Below are 21,554 nucleotides of genomic sequence, written 5' to 3'. Positions count from 1 at the left end.
TACAGAAATGACTGAAAAGTTGTAAACCCCCTGTAGCAGCATCTCCAATAAGAACCACTCTCTGAAGAGAGGAGCCCAATATCCACTTAGTGGGAAGGATATGTAATGACCCTTGAGATCCTGAAGTCCGGACAGACCCATCAAGGAAAATATTTGGTGCAGAGAAGCACAGTATGCTCTGCTCTATAAGAACCTGCACAGTAAAGGGAAATGTTCTCATTCTCCTTTTCACATCTCTCAGAGAACAAAGGATGAACTAATTTTGCCTAAAAAAAGAAAACATGTCATAACTGATGCCAGATTTGACCCAAAACAATCAAATCAGACAAACTAGGGACAGCAGTAGCAGGCAGAAGTAGACAAGTGGAGGAAAGGAGGGTTTGTGCAACCACCCAAGAGCATCAGGTCTGCTTCTCCAGACTTGTTCTTTTTCTTGCCCGCACCACCCAGTCCATTTTGGAGGCTGGCTCTTCAAATACTTGCACCTTGCTGCCTTCCCAGGACAGTCCCTGGTATTGACAGATGTGGGACCACCCTGTAACTCTTTATTATTGATCAAGAAGCAGGAAAAAGAAAAATGTTATTGTAGGTCAGGTACCCATATTTGTGGCTTAAGAGTCAAAACAGGAGCAGCTAACAGTCTGCCCTTTGCCTCTTGCTCATCTATGAACCAAACTTTCCCTGGACTCCAGCCACAGCAGTGGAACTGAGCTGGTTCCACTCTGGTCACTGGCCAGGGAAGCAACCACCACTTCTTTTTTCCCCAGTAATGTCTCCCAGTTGAATGCAAACATCATGGCAGGGGGAGACAGCTGACCTACTGATCAGACTTTGAAGTCAGAGTTCACTTTGCACCTCCTGCCTCTCACTCCCAAAGAGATTTTGAGCTCCTGATATAGTTCACAGGGCCACATGCAAGAGATGACCATGTGGCATAGGTGATTCAGGCTGCTTTTAAGGACATTTCCATGAAGACTCCTAGGTTTGTACATTTATTAACTGAAGTGCATAAAGACATCCCCCAATCTAGTTTACCAGGTTACAAAATACTGCAATAGGCTATATGCTGAAGAGGCTTATCTGATACTTTTCTTCACTTGAGTAGAAAATGACACTAGTATCAGGTTAAGTTTTCAACTTCACATAATACACCAGGTTGTGCTACACAGCACCAGCAGGTCATCCAAAATTGGCAGACAGCATCCTGCCTACCAAGAGCAATGATGCACTGCAGGAAGAGCTACAGACTGGACAGGGACCAGATCTGTCTCTAGACATCAATACTTTGATTTTGGTACAAGCAGAGGAGGTTATTCTTTGGCAGCATGTCTCCTGTACAATATACAGTGAAATTTCTCTAGGTTTTCCAGGTAAGATGCTGGAATGAATACGGATATTGCACCTACAAGGCCTCCTTCGTAGGGCTGACTATAATATCTCTTCCCCAGGAATCTGTACATGCTGGGCATCACACACGCAGGGCGTTTCCATCCAGCTAGTCTCACGGTGAACTAATGCTCAGATGTACAAATGCACTTCACCTTGACAGAGTGTACGTGGAGCTGATGGTGTTATCTGGACTTTGGAAAAGATGAAGTTTGTTAAAAGGAACTGTTACCCTCAAGGTGCAGATGTTGAAGGCTTAAGCCAGTGAGAGAAGTCAAGACTAGACACTTTAAAACAGGCAAGAAATCCTAAAAGGGAGAGCAATACCACTGCATGTCCTTGCAGTAAGCAGTCATGATCTGGGTCTGCAGCGCTTCCACACCTTCAGGGAAGGGGAGATGGAAGAATTTTATCTGTTACTCAGGATTTCCTAATATATTTAAACATCACTCATTTTTTGACCTCTGACACTCATGGCTTACAGAATGGTGAGTTCCATGTTACAGCACAGTATGTTAAGCTTTTGCTTTTAGAAAACTTGAATTGGGAAAGCCCTTCTAATGCATCACCAACGGGCATGGTTTGGAGGCATCTCCCTTGCAGCCCACTTTTGCTCTAGAAGCAGAAAGTGGTCTGCTGGGGTTAAGAATATAACAGTTGTACCCCTGCAAGCACAGAAAGTCAGACCTGTAAAACAAGTGAATCTGTAACAGAAGAGCCAAGAATTCAAAGCCAGCAGCTCTCAGAGGGGCTCAGGCTGCTCTCCCTGGTGCACAGCTTATTTAGAGCATGTTTTTAATGGCAAACTAGATTTCCTAAATCTTGGGAAAATCTTGGTCCTTGTGGCTAACAGGCTAACTGGAGACATCCTCCTCCTTCCAAAACTTACAGACTTGTTTAATGTCTCCCACTGAGTAATCCACTGAAAAAAATGACTTGAGCAACATCAGGAAGGATCACAGAGTCATAATCCTACACAGTTCATACAGACTACCAAAAAAAAACAGTTTGGAGTCTCTATATTTAAAAGACAAAAGTTCATCTGCAAAGGAGCTGCCTGCCTTTACACCAATGTTTGCCATGTCACATCACCATAATGCCTTAGTACCAGCCCTCTTTTTCAGCCTCCCCCTCCTCCTGTTACTGGTCTAACCCCTTCTTGCCCAAGGTGAGATGTTAGCTTATTGGGCAGAAACCAGCTTTTATTTCAGCTATTGACAGATGCACAAGTTTACCACTGATGCAAATGCACTCTAACCACTTACAGCCAGCGAAGAGAGCCAGAGTTGGCTCCAGTATGACAGCCTGCGTCATACTGGAGCCTTCAAAATTCCTGCGTTATGGAGTCCAGGATTAGAGAAGCAGCAGAGATTAGGACAATAAAATGTAGCTGGCTCAAGCAGTAACCAGCATATTCCATTTTCTGGTCTGTAACTTGCCTCGTTTGAGATGTTAGGATATGCCTTTGCCTCTTTAAAATCTCAGATGGTTTTCCCACTCCCCCTTCAATTAAAGCTGAAACCATCATGCAATTGCTGAATCTTTACTTGCATTCTGGCAACAGTGAACTTTTTAATGTGTTGCCTTGTTATCACTTGCTTTAGAGTTTAACTAGTGCAAGTCCAGCAAATGGACCAGGTTATTCACAGGAGACACTGTTACCTGTCACTATGCATGTGAATTTAGCGTCAGAGTCCTCGGACACAGAACTGGATTTGATAGTGGTTTCAAATAGTGGCTGGGTTTCCTCCGTCAGCTGAGAAATGATTGCGCAGAAGGTGCTCCTGGAAGATTCAAGAAGCATTTCTTAGACATCAAAGTACTAGAAAAATCACAGGGTCCAGTTTCTAACTCATCTTAGAAGCCTATGTTCTTGTTATGTATGCCTTCCTTCCCTCCCATCATCCCTACAGCAGGTTATTCACAAGTCCAGTCCAGTGTCAGGGTAATTGACCTTTATTTCTCCCCTAAGATGACTGTTAATTTAAAGTGTCTCTTTGTCTTCACTCTTATGGCTGTCAGGGTGATGAATGTCAAGAACCATATGTCTCCATTGCACCTGAACGCTTCCTGAATCAGGCAGCAGGCCCAAAGGAGGACCCTAACAAAGTCAGCTTCACATTCCAAGCACTGCACTACCAGTGTTTCAAGTGTTACTCTGTTCACTGGGACTTTACTTTATATGTGAAGACTTTCTATGTAATTTCAAGCCAAGGGTCAACTGAACATGTCTCCTGAACACAGCAGCCCTCTTTGAAAATTCTGAACTAAGAAAAGCTGCCTGCTTCAGGGACAGCTCACTGAAGGAGACCTTGATCCTGGCTTGCAGCTTTCTGAGCCCAAGAACTGTATGTGAAGCTGATATCCATTCCGTCTTTAACCTCACTCGGCTGCAGGTAGGCACTCACACTACATACTCCACGAGTTCAGGCACTGATGTTGAAGTTCAGGCTGGGTCACCCAAATAGCCGTAACTATCCAAACAGTGCAATCTATGAAGCTCAGAAAAGGAAGTTATATTCTCCAGTCATTTAAGCACTATTCTATTTTTATGATAAATCACCATACAGCACTGCCAACCCCACTGGAGCATCACCAAGAGAGGCCCCAGAAGATCTGAGCTTTCTTAAAGGAAAATGGGATAATTCCAAGTTGAGTCTTCATTTGCATAGTGCTCTGGGACTCTTGGAAGGGAAGAACTTCTTTCATTTTCCCCTCTGGAATTAAAACACTACATGTTTACACGAGGAGAGAGGACCCCAAGGTCTCAAGTGCAAGGATCTTAGGAGAAACAGCAAATGTTGCAAGAGAACTGGTAGCTGGCAGGTCTCATTATAGCATTTTCAGCACTGAAAGACATTCCTTAAACAACTGATCAGGTTCTAGAGACATGCAAGAGATAGAACAAACCCCCAAATCATTCCTGACACAACTTCACCATGAGCATGTGCTCATAGCACATTGTGATAGGTCCATAAGGAAGACCCCATCCTCACAAGCAGCCCCCAGCTTGCAGGCAGAATGCTGGTGCTGATGCTACTCATGCTCTACCTGCTGAGGAAGCAGACTTGTTCAGGAAGAAAAAAAAACCCACCATGTTTAGCATGAACCCTGCAAGGTCAGGTGCACTGACAGGCTCTGCAGCAGGGACTGAAGGTGCCACAACCACAGCATGTTTCATCCACCCAAAAACTTACCTGGAGGCTGCAGTCCTATCATTTTCACTCTGGCTTCCTGATAGGTTTGTAAGAGACACAGGGAGATGAATCCCTCAGTAACAAACAGCTGGGACGCAGCGGGAATCTTGCCAAACTCCCAGGCACTTTGTGCTGGGCAAGGGTACAGGACAAGGACAGCTGGGGTTGTTGCAAACTTAAATCATCTACTGAAGGAGGGTTATAAGCACTGTCTATATGCAAACACATGTGGGATGGGGTAAAAAACAGATTCCACAGCTCAAACTCTCCTGTGGAAATCAATGGTCCCCAGGAGACTGCGGCAAGCAACTCTTCACACAGCTACAAGGCCTAGAAAGGGCTGTTTAAGCCAACAGCTGTTCAAATGAAAGAAACTTTTCCATGCTCCAACCCCAGGAGAAAAAAACCTCCCATTTCCAAAGAGCAAGGCAGACAATCCAGTACCAAGGCAGTTACTGGTGGGGTTTACTGGTCTGGCTCCTTCAATACAGATCCCCAGCCCTAGGCCAGTAAATGCCTTTTAGATCCACATAAAGGAACTTTCCAAGCATCAGTGAACATTTCATACACCAGCAGGAGAGCAACCAGATCAGCATCTCAAAAAAAGTGATGCGCACACACACATAGTGACACTTGTGACCAAGTTTAATCCCAGTACCATGCCATCGGTATCAGCAGGCAGTGCCAGGAATAAGTCTGGTCCCTTCAGTGCAAATCTCACAGTCAGGTGAAACACAGCAAAGGCTACTGAATGTTTTAGGAAAGCAGCATCACAAGAAGCTGGGGGCTCCACAGGCAGAGCAGATGAATGAGAAAATTTGACCAATGTACACTTGGCAAGAAGCCCTGGAAGGTCTATTTAATCTTTCAAAGAAACCCTTGTATTAGTCCCAGGAGGGGGAGAGGGTAGAGGGGGTTTGGAAACTGCAGCACTCTGGGGCTCTCAGCTGACCCCCTCCAGCTGCAATGAGACTTGTCCAATTCATATTGCTTTCTAAACCAGTAATTCAGAGCATTCAAGAAATCTGATACAAAGCAGCAGCTTGTCTTCCTCCAGGCCTTCCTGAAGCTGCACCTTTGTTGCAGAAAAGCCCTGGAGCCTTTGTCCTGTGGAAGAGGACACCAGCAATTCAGTAGAGGACACTGGCAATTCAGTAGCCTTTTCACATTAAAGAGGGATTTCCATACAAAAGCAGTCTGCTGGAAAAGGAGATTTAAAGAAGTGTATTCCTTTCCATCATTATTTTATTTTCCTTACTCTTTGGTTAGCAGTCAAACAGCTACAGGGGTGTTTTGGAGAGGCCTTTCCCTTCACAGTCATTCCTCTACCTGCTTCTGCAGCAAGTCAGTAATAGCAACTGATTTCCAAATGTGTTATTTTGCCAAAGGCAAAGTACAGCTGTATAAGTGCATTTCAGGGCAGAGTCCAAATGAATGAGGATCTTCACATCAAGGCACAGGATGGCAGGGGGGAGAAGAAAAATGCTTCTTTTAAAGTATCAGGGCAGGCTCATCTAATTTTTAATGTCTCTGGATGGAAATCTCTCTTTAATATCAAGAAGTAGCTGAGCATCCATCCTTTGACTGAGAAATATTTCTTGCTCCTTAACACAGGAATTACAATGAGCATTCACTTTGCTGTCTGAAGCTCAAACAAGTATTAGGGATCCAATCATGCAGTATAAGGCTGTTAGATCACTTTCAGGTTCTCTTCTAATTAGTTGGTACCAAAGCATTATAGATTAATCATGTGCAGCCAGATTCAGTGTTGGTCAGAGCAGTTTAATGCAACGTAGAGTTTTACCTTCCTAAACTGGAGGGAGAGAATCTGCTGCTTGATAAGCTAAGCAAAAAACAGCATAAAAAACATTAGAAGGAGAAGCATGGAAAAGAGCTGAAATAAACAAACCGTTACAGAGATGATTAATGATGAGTTGTTTTGCACAGGTCAGAGTTCCTATTAAAAGAAGGCACAACGGCCTCACTCAGGCTGACTGCCAGGACGAGCAAGCCACATTATCAATTGAAATCAAAGGCTGTAAAAATGAAATAGTCGTTAACCGCAGAGAATAAGTGTAAGACATTTATACAAGTAGGTTTCCAAGAAGCAGCACCTGAGCCTTCCATGCACCATCTGCAGCACTGTGCTCAAAGCAGCAACTCCACCCCAGGAGATGTTGGATTAAACGGCAGGCAGGAGTACAGACCGTTGCAAGCCCACTTCTCTGCTGGCAAAGCAGGTGGCCTGAGCTGGTCACCCTCTGCGCTTCCAAGGACAGCTCTTTGGAGAAACTGAAAACTCGATGGTCACTATACAGCGCTTCCCAGCTTGCCACCCAAGTCACTAAGGTCTGGCAAAAAATTAAAATAAAAGAAGTAGACTTCACAAGAATCTACAGGTTTTGCTTTCTTTGCAGGAACATACTAACATGTTATAACATTAACCAACTCATGGGAGGGGGTGAGTGGAATCAAACACCCAAGTTCTACACAAGGGACACCCAGATGAGCTACTTACCAGTGGCCACCAGCTCTCCCGAAGAAGTGTCTTCAAGGACTCATGTCCTAGCCAAAAGGCCACATTGCGTCAGCAGCCCTCTACAGGCTGTAGGAAATAACTTCTTGGCATTGACCCACAGCAGTCAGAGGCAGTTCCACGCACCCTCAGGTCACCCACAGGACAGTCAAAAGCCTAACCTACCTACCAGGTAGTCAGCAGCACGTAAGATCAGTGATTTAATCACACCAAGATATATCTTAGTTATGCCTATGCAACAATCTCACCATTATAGCCTCAGAAGCGACTGCAGTATAGACATCCCCTTTGGGATGTAAGAAGTCAGACTCCTATATTGGTACATGCAGACAGATCAAACCTTCTGAGCCTTGCAGCCTTGTGCACTAAAGACCACCACTGAACAACCAAACTTTAGTGCTTTATGATAAAGTTACAGAAGACAGCATGAAGAACCAACAAAGGTGCACCTCTTCTGATCTCCTACCCAAATGATCACATCTGGGTTCTGTGCCTGTCTCAATAGCATGGAAGTCAGCAGGACTTCAAGTCTTACCCTAATAACTACCACAGATAGTCTCTTAAAAGTGCTCCTGCCAACCATATGGCACTTCCACCTGTGGAGGCAGAACCTGAATGGGATTTATAAGTGAAAAAGCAGTCCAGCTTGAAGGTCTGACACTTTACACAAATAATTGAGAAAAAAAAACAGCATTCTGAAGAGCTCACTGACTCCTCTCCTTCAGATCAGGAGAGCAAAGACTGAGTAAGTTTTAGACAGCACTCAGGAGCAGCTTTAACCAAAGAAATACGGGTGGCACTTGCCCTTTTGCCAGTGGCTTCACCCTCTCCACTCCCAGCCACATGATCCTGATCCCTCTCACTTGCCAAATGCTGTTCACACTGTCAGAGGATGAACAGATCAGGTGTTATCCAGCTAGAAAAATCAAACACTAACCATAACAGGCTGAGGATCAGCCACCTGATCCACTTTGCATGAGCTGGGCTGGCCCATGGGAGAAATCAGAGGACCTCTGTCTTTCCGGCTGAACCCCACTACCTGGGGCATCCTTTTGAGCCCCATATCCTTTCCAACAGTGCAAGGCATGCCTTTGCATTATCTTACTGACCAGCACATCACTTTGTCCTCATCACCCCCAGACACCATAACAGATTAGAGAGCTCAAACTGTACCTCCAGCTGTTCTCAGCCTGCCCTGACCTCCTAGGGTCATCCCCACAACCCTCCCAGGCAGAGCCATCAGAGCTGATCCTGGGCCAGCAGCACCCATGTGCTGGGTCCATGTGCTCTGGGATGCCCCAGGCAGCTCTGTCTAGCTGGAAAGATAACTCACGTGCTTCCATTATCTGAACTACCACTTTTCAACAGTAAATGAACCCATCAACATTTTGCATACCAGTGCAAGAGAAAAATGTCCTTCTAGCCTCCAGAAATATTAAGGTTTGGGAATTGCCTGAGGAGCCAGCAGGGAAGATTCTAAAAAGCTGCTGGAGAATGCTAGTGTAGGCAGAAGTGGTTTTAATCTTGCTTTCTTGCGTAAGACAAATGGGAAGATGTTTTGCCTTGGACATAAAGAAAATCACTCAAATAGCAAGAGTCAGAATGAAGGGTGCCTGTGCCATGAACCCTTCGTGCTCATAAATGTACTCAAACAGGGAGCTTCATCAATACTTCTTTTTAATCCCCAGTGTTGAGCACACAACCTGGGTTTTATTCACTGCACATCCTGTAACATGGTCTGAGGGTCTCTTCAGGATCATTGATATTATTAAAAGAAAAAGGTAAAATCCATGCATTAACTAAAGTTTAACCTCAATATCCTAAGGAACCAAGTAAAATTTGCTTTCCAGTCTAGAGATTTAAGCACAGAGAGAGCAAGATCAAATTCTGAATGCCAGAACAGCCCTGTCTTGCAGGCAGCTGGTGTTCCCCTTCATTTTAATGACATTCACATCATACCCACACAGAGCTGCAGCAGCATAACTAAACCAGACTCCAAACCAAACCCACATGATTGGAAACATGGGGCTTCCATGCAAGGCATGACAGACGTCCCAGCATGACTAGTCTGATACTCCGGGATTGGCTGTCGTGTCCTCAGCTCCCCAGAGACTTGGTAGTGCACACAATACAGGACTCTGCTCATGAAATGCAGCATCAGCAGTGGATGTCTCTCCTGAGCAAGCTTGGGGACATTCTAGCTCCTGGATGAAAGCAAACACTTATCCTGAGGAACACATCTAAAATGGGTGAATCAAAGTCTAAAGGTACTGGTTTCTCTTTACTGGAGCTCAGATAGATACGCATGTCTAGCGTCAGTGGGAGGAAAGCCTCTTCTGGCACCTTGCATTTATGAACTGAAGCACAGCTACCCCTGAAAGTACAGGTTTAGTTATTAACCACTGTAGTACTGTACCGTAGAATTATACCCTTCTACTATGTAACTTCTACCAGCCTCAGTTCTTTAAATTTTGTTTTATCAGATACTTTCAAACTCTTCTGGAATTTTGCCATCCTCTTAAAGGTTTTAGCTCTTCAATGACTCAGAATTTTGCTTGGAAGTGAAGACAGCCTTCCCCGTTTTTCATGCACATAGAATCATAGAACAGTTAGGGTTGGACATGCCAAATTTCAGTCTTGCTGCACTGGCAAGAGGTTGAACCATCAACACCACCCACTTTTTTTCATCACTAAAAGTACTGCTCAGGTTGATGGCCTAGGCTGGTACATCACCCCCCTGGCACTGAAAAGTTAACTGCTTGGAAAACACAGATCTTAAATCTGGCACCTTTTCTAACCCTGTCATGCAATCACTGCTTGAAATTCTTTTCTTTCCGTATTCTTTCTCCCTAGAGAAATCTTTCTTCTTCCAACTCATGTTCTCATATGGAAGTTGACAAGTGCTCAGGAGACTCTGAAATAGGCTTCACAGCGGTTCCACCCTCACACATACAAGTACAGGGACTTGTACTTGCAGCTTGAGCTGCAACAGCCGTTAATATATTTCAGTGTTCTTCCACAGCACAAAAACTGAGCCACACATGTTGTCCAGTGCAGTAAGTAAACAGCAGAATATGTCACAACAGCAAAGCTGAGACATGTGAGTTCGGTTTCAATGGAATCAGCATTGCACAAAAGCGCCTCAGAAAAGCCCAATGAGAACTGGCAGCCCTTCCATCCTGGGAGCAGGACAGAGGGATGGCCCTGGCAATCCCCTACAGATTCTCCCTCTTGCTGGCATTCTCACCAGTGACATTGGGCATGTTTTACACATGCAGATTTTCAAGTATAAGATTTCATATGAACTTCTCTGCCTCCAAGGTTGATACTACTTGAGACAAATACAAAGCACTCCAAATGTCTTCTCCAATGTCAATAGCAAACAGTTTTCAACATTTAAAAGCCAACAATGAAGCCTTCATGTACATATGGTTATGCTTCTTTCCTGCCACGTGTCCCGCTTCTTATCAAGTGCTTCATGCACACACAGAACAAGTGTGTTTGTGTTTCATATACCATGACAGCAATTACCAGAATCCTGAGATAAAGCAGCTGTGAGTGCTATGGAGCTGTACAAGACACATTGTTATTTTACAGACTGGAAAACGGATGTATTGAGTCTTTGCTTGGCAAGGTCACGGAATGAATTGATGCTGGAGCTGGAGAAATATGGCAGTTTTTCTGCACGTTATTTACTTTGAGCAGAGATAAACACAGACTTGCATGTAAGAATTTAGAGCTAGATGGCATTAACAGAGAAGGTGGAAAACAATAAATTAAGTTACGTGTTTCTGTATCAGCCTCTGTAACACCCTGAAGATGGCCCAGACCTGTGTATTTTAATTCTGAACTATTGCTGCCTTTATGGTCCAAATTAAACTGGTAACTAGTTGAAAGACATCAAGGAATGAGAAAGGATAAAAGAAAGCAAAGCAAATACTAGGCAATGAGATGCCCAGGAAAGTGGACATCTTCCTGGTAACTCATTGTGCATAGATTTTTGTAGCTGTGGGCTAGAAAAGCAGCAAGGTAAAAATACAGTTGTTCAGAACAGTTCTGCCTTCCTCTTCTTGTACCAGGTGATGCTGTAAAGTGCGAGACTGAGTTGGTATCATACAACACCCTCATTCACCCAAGATCTTTCTCCTCTTGCTGAAACAGAGTGAGGATAGAGCAGGTCTTCACACTGTCTCCTGGAAACGGCCTCTGCTGTGGAACAAGAGGTGCCCAGTTCAGAGAAAATCATGCTCTCCTGTCCATGCAATCAGATGGCAATCCAGGCCTGGGAAATGTCTCCATTTACAAACTTTCCAGAGAAGAACAAAGTTTACACATGTGATATATTCTGTATTTTAACACTGGCCCTGAAGGCCATTGCTTGTCCAGCTCCACACACTCATCTTCCAGCCTAGGTTATCAGCTCATCAGCCTACAGTCAGTTCTGCTTGACCTTCTAGAAGATAAGGACAGGAGGCTTTTTAATGGGGGCCAAAATGTGAAGTTTGGGATTATTATTCAATGTGCACAACTGCCAAAGAGCCCCACTCAAACCAAGCATTACTATGCAGATAATTGCACTGAGAGGAAAGTGATGCCTCCGTCCTAGAGATCCTACAGACCGCAGATGAATTTATTGATGCCTTTACTTTTGGCTTTGCAGTGGGTACTGGATGTTCCCTCCTTTCAGAATTTGGGACGCTTTCATTCAACACGATAAATGGACTAAATTTCCCCAGATGCAACAGCATCAAAAGGTTTCTTATTAGGGATTTAGAACACTTGTTGCCAAAATAGCCAACAGCAAGTCTGGGAGTTAGGGTCAAAGGAAACATTACTGAGGGGATCTGCTACAGGCCACCTGATCAGGACTCTGTGGGTGAAGCTCTCTATAGACAAATAGGAACAGCCTCACTCTTGCAGGCCCTTTTCCTCATGGGGGACTTCAACCACCCCAGTATTTGTTGGAGGGATGGTATGGCCTGGCACAAGCAATCCAGGAGGTTCTTTGATTCCGTGGAAGACAACTTCCTCTTGCAAGTAACAAGAGGAGTCTACAAGGAGCGGTGCCATGCTTGACCTCATGCTCAGGTGGAAGCGGGGACAGGAGGCCTGGGAAGAATACAGGGACATTGTCCGGGAAGCTAGGGTTCAGGTCAAGAAAGCTAAGGCCCAGTTAGAAGTGAGTCTGGCCAGGGATGTCAGAGACAACAGGAAAGGCTTCTATAGGTAAGTCGCCAAAAAAAGACAGACTAGGGATAATGTGGGCCCTCTCCAGAACAAAACTGGAGAACTGGCTACCCTGGATTTGGAGAAGGCTGAAGTTCTCAATGACTTCTTTGTCTCATTCTTCACTGGCAAGTATCCTGACCACACCACCCAAGTCTTGGAATACAGATGCAGGGACTGGGAGAATGAAGACCTTAGGCCCTCTGCAGGAGGGAATCAGGTTTGAGATCATCTTAGGCACCTGAATGTGCACAAGTCTGTGGAAATCCATCTGTGGGTCCTGAAGTTCTTTACTGTGAGGGTGGGGAGGAACTGGCACAGGCTGCCCAAAGAAGTGATAAATACTCCATCCCTCGCAGTGCTAAAGGCCAGGATGGACAGAGTCTTGGGTGATATGGTCTAGTGTGAGGCATCCCTGCCCATGGCAGTGTCACTGAAAGTCAGGAGAATAAAATTCCTTAATCCTAATGGAGCATTAAGAAGCAGGCACTTCTTTATTGCAGTGCTGGTGCTGAGTGGAATTTCCACAAATCAAGCACACCCCGTGACAATTTCATAGTTACATTTATACACAAAAATAATAAGGTAGAGCACTCCCAGTTATGGTGATTTGCATACAATTATAATATTCTCTTCCGCTACAACACTTGCACGGGGGAAGGGTCTTCACTTGGGCGAGGGTCTTCCCAATCTGTGGGTGTGCTTTGTAGTATTATAATGAAGGCAGTTTACTTCAGGACATCCTAAAAGTAAGTTTTGCTGCCAAGTTGAATGGCTAGATTTCTACCATGCCAGCTTGTCAAATAACTCATCCTATACACAACAGACCTGGGTGCTCTGGTTATGGTCTAGCGAGTAAGGACTAAGGTTAACGTTACAGAGAGCAAGGACTTCAAGCAACACAGCGTCAGATTTCAAGTAACACAGCAACCCATGCTAACATAAAAGCTAACTTCTTAAATCAAGATGTTCCTATAGATAACTGTTTCACAAACACAAAATATAGAAAGATTCAGTAAAACTTAAGATAATCTGCAACAGTGGGAGATTGGAACTGGATGACCTTAAGGTCCTTTCCAACCCAAATCTTTCTATGATATTACGAATAGCAAGGTCCCATAGTAAGTTACAGCTGCCTAACTGCTGAAGAGGGAACTCCTCTGAGCTAAGAAAGCTATGCTCCTTCCATGCTCTTCAGGAAATAAGCACTCTTGAGTTTTCAGCTCACTTTATTATAGTAACATATCTTTCATCTTCATTTGATATTATGTGCAAAGCAAGAGGTACAAGATTGAGGATGTTTTCTAGCCAGAAAAGCCAGGTGGCACAGCACTCTCCTGAGCTCAACTGCTTCCACAACCAGAGACAGCATCCAAGAAAAGATCAGAGGCAAAGCCACTATACTCTATAAATATCTGCATACGATGAAGCTATGACAGTAGGAAGATATTTAAGAAGGAAGCAATGCTGTAACGAGACCAAGGAGCTGACATCAGCATTAGAAAAGAGGGGCAGATCACTTCCAACAGAGGAGCTTGCCTAGGACTCAGATGAAGTTTTTACATAAAATCGTATCTCTCTGCACAAGTCATATTTCAGACTCAGCTAGTTCGTACATTAAGGACACCTGAAGACATGGCTTGAAGTTGTGGCCCATGAATACAGCCAAGGCAGACCCTGGAGAGGACTGACAGCTTCTCCTTTCACTTTGTAAAGTAATTACAGTCAAATGCTTTGAGACATAAGAGTTTAAAAAAAAAGAAACCTACCCCAAAATAAAAAAGCCTTGTCAACTGCCAGAGCAGAAGACAAGTCACCATGACCATAAGCTGCTCCTCACATTGTCTGTTATCTGGTATGTTAAAAGACCAGCGAAGGAAAGGCAGTGATCTCTTGCCACTGAACTATCTGCTCACAGAGAAGATTCTTCCTAAAGACCAGTTCCCAAGAGTACAAAAAGTAAATATACTGAATATTCCATGTAATAAACAGATTATCTCTCTATAGCCATTCTCAACATCTCTATTCTTTTGGACCCTGGTGCACCACCTCTGACAAATTCTACAACTTAAAAACAAGAAAGACCATGTTCTGGTTTCCAAATAAGTATGCTTTAATTTACACAACACCCCTTTCCTCCTATAGGATTAGAGAGACCAAGTAAAATCATCCAGTCTACTCTATGTGGTTCATGAATGCAAGCACATAGATGAAACACATTCACGAGCCACATCAGAAGCAGCAATTGCTAACCTTAGTTTCTTCTCATAAAGATACTTCCATGCCTGTAAGGACCCCCATCATGACACTGTACTTGCCACTGCTTTAAGAATCAGTGAAGAGAGCAGGCAAATATTTTGTTTAAGCACACTCTACAAATACATATAAAGACAGCAACAGAGAAGACTGAAAAACAACCCCACACTGGGTTTGGATCAGAATATCCATTTTTGCTTTCTAACCACCATAGCAGCCTCCGACCACAATTCTGTGTCTGCATCACTTGTCCCATATTTTTGTTTGCTCCAAACCCACCAAATTCAAATACTGTCCTGTGTTAGAGAACTGCTGAATATTATCTGCTCTTAGGCATGTCACTCATCTTGCTTTTCAAGTTCTCCGAGGCAAGTTCTCCAGATGCTCCTGGATTTAATTAAACTCATAACTGCTTTCTGAAAAACTTCTTGCTACATCATTCCACTTGCTTGCTTTCCAGAATTGTTATGATACATTATTTCATTACAGGACAAAAAGCCTCACTCCATTCAAGCCATTGCCCCGCATTATAGATAACAACACAGTGTCCATGCATTTTGGCTCAAGTCTTTCAGGTGCTCTCAGGGCTGTGGAGGGAATGAGACTTCTAAATTCCTCCTCCCTAATTCATTAGGGAAACTGGAAGGTGTCGTGACCACATGGACGGGTCAGTTTTGCTATTTAGTGAATATTTACTCTGTGCTTCTTACAACAGAAGTGGCAGCCACTTAAGTTAACAGGCAAAATGAAATTAACTTGCTACAGGCTTTGATGAACAAGTACAGAAATGGGCTGAAAAAATGACTGGACAATATTTGGAAATCTAAGTGTCGTAGCACAGTGTCCTTTTACCTGCAAAAGCATCAGGGTCCCACGAAGCACCCACCCACAGCACTAGCCTGACAAGTTCAAGGCATTCAGGAGCCAGAGCTTTGCAGATACAGGCTGGATTTACTGTGCCTAAACCACAGTATCAACCCAGACAGAAGTGCTACATCCCTCTGTGCCTTTCTCGGTGGCCTTAATGAAATCCCGTTTGGGGATTTAGAGAAAAAAAAGCTCAGGGGAGACCTTGTAATAGTCTTCCAATAGTTAGGTATTAGCTGGCCTACAAGAAATCTGGAGAGGGACTTTTGACAAGGGCCTGCAGGGCCAGGACAAACAGGAATGGCTTTAACCTGCCAGAGGGGAGACTGAGATTATACATTAGGCAAAAGTTCTTCCCTGTGAGGGTGGTGAGGGTTAGTGTTAGGGTCAGGGTGCCCAGAGAAGCTGTGGCTGCCCCATCCCTGGCAGTGTTCAAGGCCAGGTTGGACCCAGGGGCTTGGAGCAAGCTGCTCTAGTGGAAGGTGTCCTCTGCCTGCAGCAGCGGGTTGGAACAATGAGCTTTAAGGTCCCTTCCAACCCAAACCACTCTGTGATAAGTCAGTGGGGAACACCAGAAGTATTGCTTGAACGACTGATGAATCACCCTAATTAAACTGATTAAAGCTGCAATTAGAACATACTTGGGGGAAGGGGGGAGAGGGAGTGGTGTGGAAGATCAAGCTACAGGCAACCAAAACACCTCAACATCTTATTTACTGAAGACTCTCTCTACTTGTAATCTGCAAAATGAAGCTATCAAACTTGATTACAGATTTCTTTTGGTATGGTCCAAGGTCACAGCCTGGTTGTGGATGCTGTATGGGCATTTGCTGGTACTGAAGATGCCATGGTATGCAGACAGACTGCAATTAGATTGCATGCTACGATATAATCATAAGGGAAGCAAATTAAAGCAATTTAACTTTGGCATTACCTCAGTTTTAACATCTGACTTTCAGATAGCACTTTTTAATCTCTTTTGGTCCTGTATTTATTTTTATGAATCTCTGATTCTTTTGAGGCATCAATGCTTGACACACTGGAAATGGATTATTCATAAATTGTTGAAAGAGGCACACTTGTTTCAAGAGCTTACAGACTGAAGAGCATTCCTAGTGAATTCAAAGTAATTTATTTTGAATGACTAGCACAATCACTGACACCTTTGCTTTTCCTGGCTCACTGCCTTGCATTTTTGTATTTGCTAACCTCAGTCTCAGTTAACATGTTTATCATACCTTCTGTGCAAACAAAGCCTTATTCCCACCACAGACCCTGTGCCTAAGGCCATTTCTCATCACTGCTTGGCCTGTATCTACATTGTAGAAATATCTTTTTGACAATAAGATAAGGCACACACTCTGCAGGCCCCTTGCTTGGTGTCTGGTGTCGATAACACACACGGTTTCAGTACAGTAGAGGCAGGAAGGTCAGCACAGAACCCTGTACCCAAGTTTAACTTGGGAGGCCCAAGCTCGTGTCCGCCGTGATTTCACAGCAAGGTGATGGCCTCAGCGCACCTTCCCCGCCTGCACCCTCACAGAAACGTGGCCTCTCCTGGCCACAGCAAACGAGCTCTTTCGGACAGCTCGAGCCCTCACTTGGTTTTTCCACCCTGGAGGAGATCTCCGGGCCGGGAAAGGCCATGACAGCCGTTCCGCCAACAGCTCAGCCGGCGTCTCGGCCTGCTCGGGGCCGGGTATTGCCTTACATGCTGGGCCGCTGCCAGCCTGCTCTCCTCCCACCTCCCTCCGGCCAATTCGTCCCCGCGCACCGCTCCCTGGCCTTCCACATGTCTTCCGCAGGCCCCGGGCCTGGTGACAGCATGCACCCTCGGCGGCGGCCGGGCCAAGGGAAACCCGCCGCGCCCCAGCCTCTTCCCCCCGGCCCGGGCTCCTCACCTGTTCTGGGGCCGGATGCCCAGCAGGTAGCTGCGCCGGTCGGGGCGGGAGGCCCAGGCCGCGCTCTCGGCCTCCTCCGCCCCCTCTATGGCGTCCATTCCCCGCCCGTGGAGGTCGCCGAGGTCGCGACGGGCAGATCCCATGGCAGCGGCCGGACCGCGGCTGCCCCGACTCGACCACTGCCCCCCCCCCGTCCCCGCCGGCATTTATAGCCTCACCGCACATGCCGCTGTCACTCGGGGGCGGTGGCGACTGACGCAGCCCCTGGAGCCCGGCCTCCAGGGGCCGGGGGCCGCCTGCCCTGCCCGGCTGAGGCCTGGCTGCCGCCTGGCTGCCCCCCCCCCCCCCCTTCCTCCATCCATCGCTGCTAGCTCGAGCTTGTCTTTTCAGGAGAAACGGTGTTATTATTTTATTTATAATAACACCCCCACCACCCCACCCCCCGCAGCTTGGGGATGTCTTGCACCTCGAAGACATCCCTGGACCAGCTAAAAAATGCCTGATTTCTTGAAGCAGCAGGCTCCCACCCTGGGCAGCGGCACCACTCTGTGCAATCACAATAGTCACATCTTGCATTGGCCTCTGGAGCATCTCACGCCTTGGTGGCTGGGGTTTTATCCCATGCTGCCTGGGAGAAGGACCGTGATGTCATTTTTTCAGTCTCCATGAGAAGGACAACACAAAAGATGGCTATAAAAGGTGGGTACATGTCACAAACTGTTACCAGCAGTGATTCAACACGAAGTGAAAACATAATGTGTAATAAAATGGGAGTTTTTTCTTGTGCCACCTTTGTCTTGCCTGTCAGGCTGTTGCATTGTGTGCCATGGGCACATCGTTGGAGGCACAGCATCTCTACAGCACAGGATTGACGGATGGTGCAGATCAGCTGTCTGCTCACACTGCAATTGAGAAGTGTGCAGCCATGCAATTTAGTAGAGAAGTGCATGCAGACACCACTGAATCCAAAGCCAGGATCCCCAGCTGGATTTTATTTTCATATAAACTTTCTTGGATCCTGTTAGACCTGTCACAGTCGGTGTATATTGGGTCAACAATTGAGGGTTTGTATTTACAGTAGTTATGATGTTATCCTAAGCACACCAAATCTGGATTTCTCCAGTTGGTCGACAGAGGCCTGGTCAGACTCGTAGTTCTTCCATTCAAGCCCCAGTGAAATGTTTTTCTCAGCTCAAATCTCAGAATATTCTTGCATTTGAGCAGTGTTTTGGAAGCAGCCATCTCAGGTGTAGGTATTGGAGTTTATTTGCTTTTCTGTAGGCAGGTTATTACAGTATCAGGCATGTAAATATCTGGATTTGTGATACCAGAGAAGGGTACTTGGTCTTAGAAAATGCAAAGGAGATGGACCTCATAAGATGTTTGGTTGTGGTCCTAGGAATTAGGGGGAAAGAAGGTGGTCCCAGTGACTTGCCTGAAGGTCTCACTTTCACCAGGCAGTAAAATACCAGATCAAATTCCATAAAATGAATGTAACATGGTCCACAGAGGGAACAACAATACTCATTTTCAGTAGGCAGCAGTGGGCTCTGCATGGACTAGTGCCACTCAGGTACAATCTGTCTCAAGCAGAATACAGTAGACTTGAAAAAACCCCCAACAAAACCAAACCCAAAACTCACAGAAGGGCAGCAATGGTGAGCAGAGGTGCAGACTGGCTGCTGCAGGAAGAATAACTACATAGGCTGGGACTCTTCAGCCTGAAACACCTGAGGTGCATATGACTGAGTTATGAGGGACAAGGATTACAAGAATAGAGGCATCAAGTGAAATTAGCAGGAGGTAAAATCAGTAAAAGGGTGATACTTCCTCCCTCATCTTGGCATTAAGCTGCTTCGACAGACTGCTGTGGCTGCTCGGTGCTAATAGGGGTTAAGAAATCCCATAGAATAAATCTGTGGAAGGAAAATTTCTTGAGGTTTACTCAGGACAAAGATATTACCTTTGGTTCAAGAGGCCTCTGAGCTACAAAAGAATACTCACTGTGTGCATGCACTCATCTCACACCCTTTGCTGTGACCTGGCTGCCCCTAAGTGTGGACGGTAGGACACTAGGTTGGGAAGTCCCAAGGTGGCATTCTCCTGCTTCCATTTCTGATAGGAGGAGGGCTTTAAAGTCCCACAGCTCAAGGAAACATGAATTCAAGTCCCAGCATATGAATTATACGTTATTTTACCATCCCTCACCATGGGCCCTATCTCTCAAGAGCTATCTTGAGAAAGGTGTCTAGAACAGGTGTGTCACTGTGTCAGGCCTGAAACTGCCTGGTTTCAGATTCCCAAATACAGGAAAGACACTGATATACTGGAGTGAGCCCAGTGAAAGCCACCAAGATGGTTAAGAGAGCTCAACACATGACATAGCAAGAGAGGAAGACAGAAACTGGGGTTTAAGTCTTCAAGGGGGGGCTAAATGCAGACTTTCTTGTTTTCTTCAACTAATTCACAGGAGGGTGTGGATAAGACAGAGCCAGCCACTTCCCAGAGGTCCAGAGTGATAGGGCAACAAATGCAAGTGGCAAGGAAGAAAGTTCTGAATAGACGTTAGGAAAAGAAATTGCCCCATGAGAGGGGTAAGAGTCCCCTCTAAGGGTCCCAGAGAGGTCAGTGATCTCCATCCTGGGAAACAATCAGCTGTGGATGGGACAAGGTGCCAAGCAACTGATTGACGCCCTGCTTGGAGTGGGAGGCTGTACCAGAGACCTGCAGAGGTCCCTTCCCACCCCAGTCACATGATGGTTCTTTGCCTCACCCCAGAAGTGGAGAGAAACCTGGATGTTGAGTGCAGGTTTAGCTTGGCTGTGGTGAGGTGAAGCCTGCCGTGGTGTTTGATCCTACCCCCACACGCACAGTGAATGCATTTTTTTCCTGCCCTCTTCAGGCTCTGAATGGTTCTCGTGCCTGTCGCCTGTCATCCTGCTGAGACATCAGCTTCCTCCTGCAGCATCTGTTTTCCTGTCATTTGTTCACAGAGAGTGACAGTGCCCTCTGCTCTCATCTCCATTTGGAAATGTGCTCTCTCTCACCATTTAATTTTTGAAGCCTAAGCCAGAGCCAGGCACCAGGCTTCAATCCTTGTTAGCAAGGCTTTTGTCCTCTGCCTGCAAATCCAGCACTGGCTCACAGCGAGAGCGGCAGATGTTTTCTCACGCCTTTCACACAATGTATCCTTCCCTTTCCACCCTGCAAGCATTCACATAAGTTCCTCCCTTTCTAATATCACAGGCTCGTTCCTGCTCTCCAACATGATGTCAGCAAGTCCTCCCCCCCCCCTTCCCGTTCTTTACTAAACATTCAAGCAGACTGTGCCAGTGAAGGGCTCTTACAGAGGACAAGCATGACATCTTTTGTCTGGATATTTGATGGAGGATGCTCTTTCCAGAACCTAGAGAAGCAGTCCATAGGGAAAAACAGCAACCTGCAGCTATTTGAAGAGATGCTGCATCAACCAGAAGTGTCATCTTTAGCTCCAGGAAGGTGCCAGGGTTAATTTCATGATCATTTTTATTAGCTACCAGCACTGTATTTATAATAATTCCGCATGACAGGCATGACAGGGAGCTACTGGCACATACTCAGCCAGAACCTTCATTTGCAATACATTTATTTTAAACCTTCAAGGGTGTATTTCCAAATGCCTGGCTGGACCCTCTAGAAATTAAGAAAATGAGGATCTGTGTGATCTCAGAGACAGCTGAGGAGGTAAGAACAAAGAAAGGCCCTACAACTCTATGCTAAGTATCACTTTCCCTGTATTCAGGAAAGGAAAAGACCAGTCTCTGTAGGAGCAGGAATTGCTCTGGATCGTGTTAGATGTATCACATTTTCCTATCTCTGCAGGAGCACAGTGTGAGCATCCCATTCTGCACAGAGGAAAAGATGTGGAAGGGAAAGGTTGTAGAGGGAGAAAATCCTTCCTCCATCTACCAGTAGGGTTTGGCTTTTTGCTCTTTATTCCCATCCCTTTTAAGAGGAAAGCAGCAGGTAGAGGTTCATCCCTCAGCCTTGCTTAATCACTCTGACCCTGTGGCATGGCTCAGCTCTGCCCTGGGTTCCCTACAGAATCCTGTGGAGTTGATCCATGACTGCTCTCAGCAATGACTGCTTTTCCGTGCCATCCCACAGAACTGCCTGCACCTTTCCACACTGCCACTGAAGGCACTT

General features: G+C 45.6%; 1 protein-coding gene across 4 annotated transcripts in view; it reads right to left on the bottom strand.

Annotated features, from left to right (window-relative positions):
• The window catches only part of ALPK3 (alpha kinase 3), a 35,960-nt gene extending 18,370 nt beyond the window's left edge, over positions 1-17,590 (bottom strand). Inside the window, exons 1-3 of one of the 4 annotated variants that reach the window (XM_062625776.1) lie at positions 17,370-17,590; positions 6,388-6,426; positions 3,049-3,170 (exon numbers count right to left, since the gene is read on the bottom strand). In XM_062625776.1, the coding sequence (XP_062481760.1) occupies positions 3,049-3,170; positions 6,388-6,426; positions 17,370-17,575 (367 nt within the window). In that variant the 5' untranslated portion in view covers positions 17,576-17,590. Of the gene's footprint in view, positions 1-3,048; positions 3,185-6,387; positions 6,427-17,369 lie in introns of those variants that run through there. The other 3 variants (XM_062625777.1, XM_062625780.1, XM_062625778.1) reach the window with 3 other exon arrangements.
• Between the last annotated feature and the right edge of the window lie 3,964 nt (positions 17,591-21,554).

Source organism: Pezoporus occidentalis, unplaced genomic scaffold, assembly GCF_034315485.1.
Source record: "Pezoporus occidentalis ecotype Australia unplaced genomic scaffold, CSIRO_AGI_Poc_V1 ctg282, whole genome shotgun sequence".
NCBI classification, from domain to species: Eukaryota; Metazoa; Chordata; class Aves; order Psittaciformes; family Psittacidae; genus Pezoporus; species Pezoporus occidentalis.
Note: the sequence above shows the minus strand (reverse complement) of the source record. Positions and strands in the feature narration are given on the sequence as shown.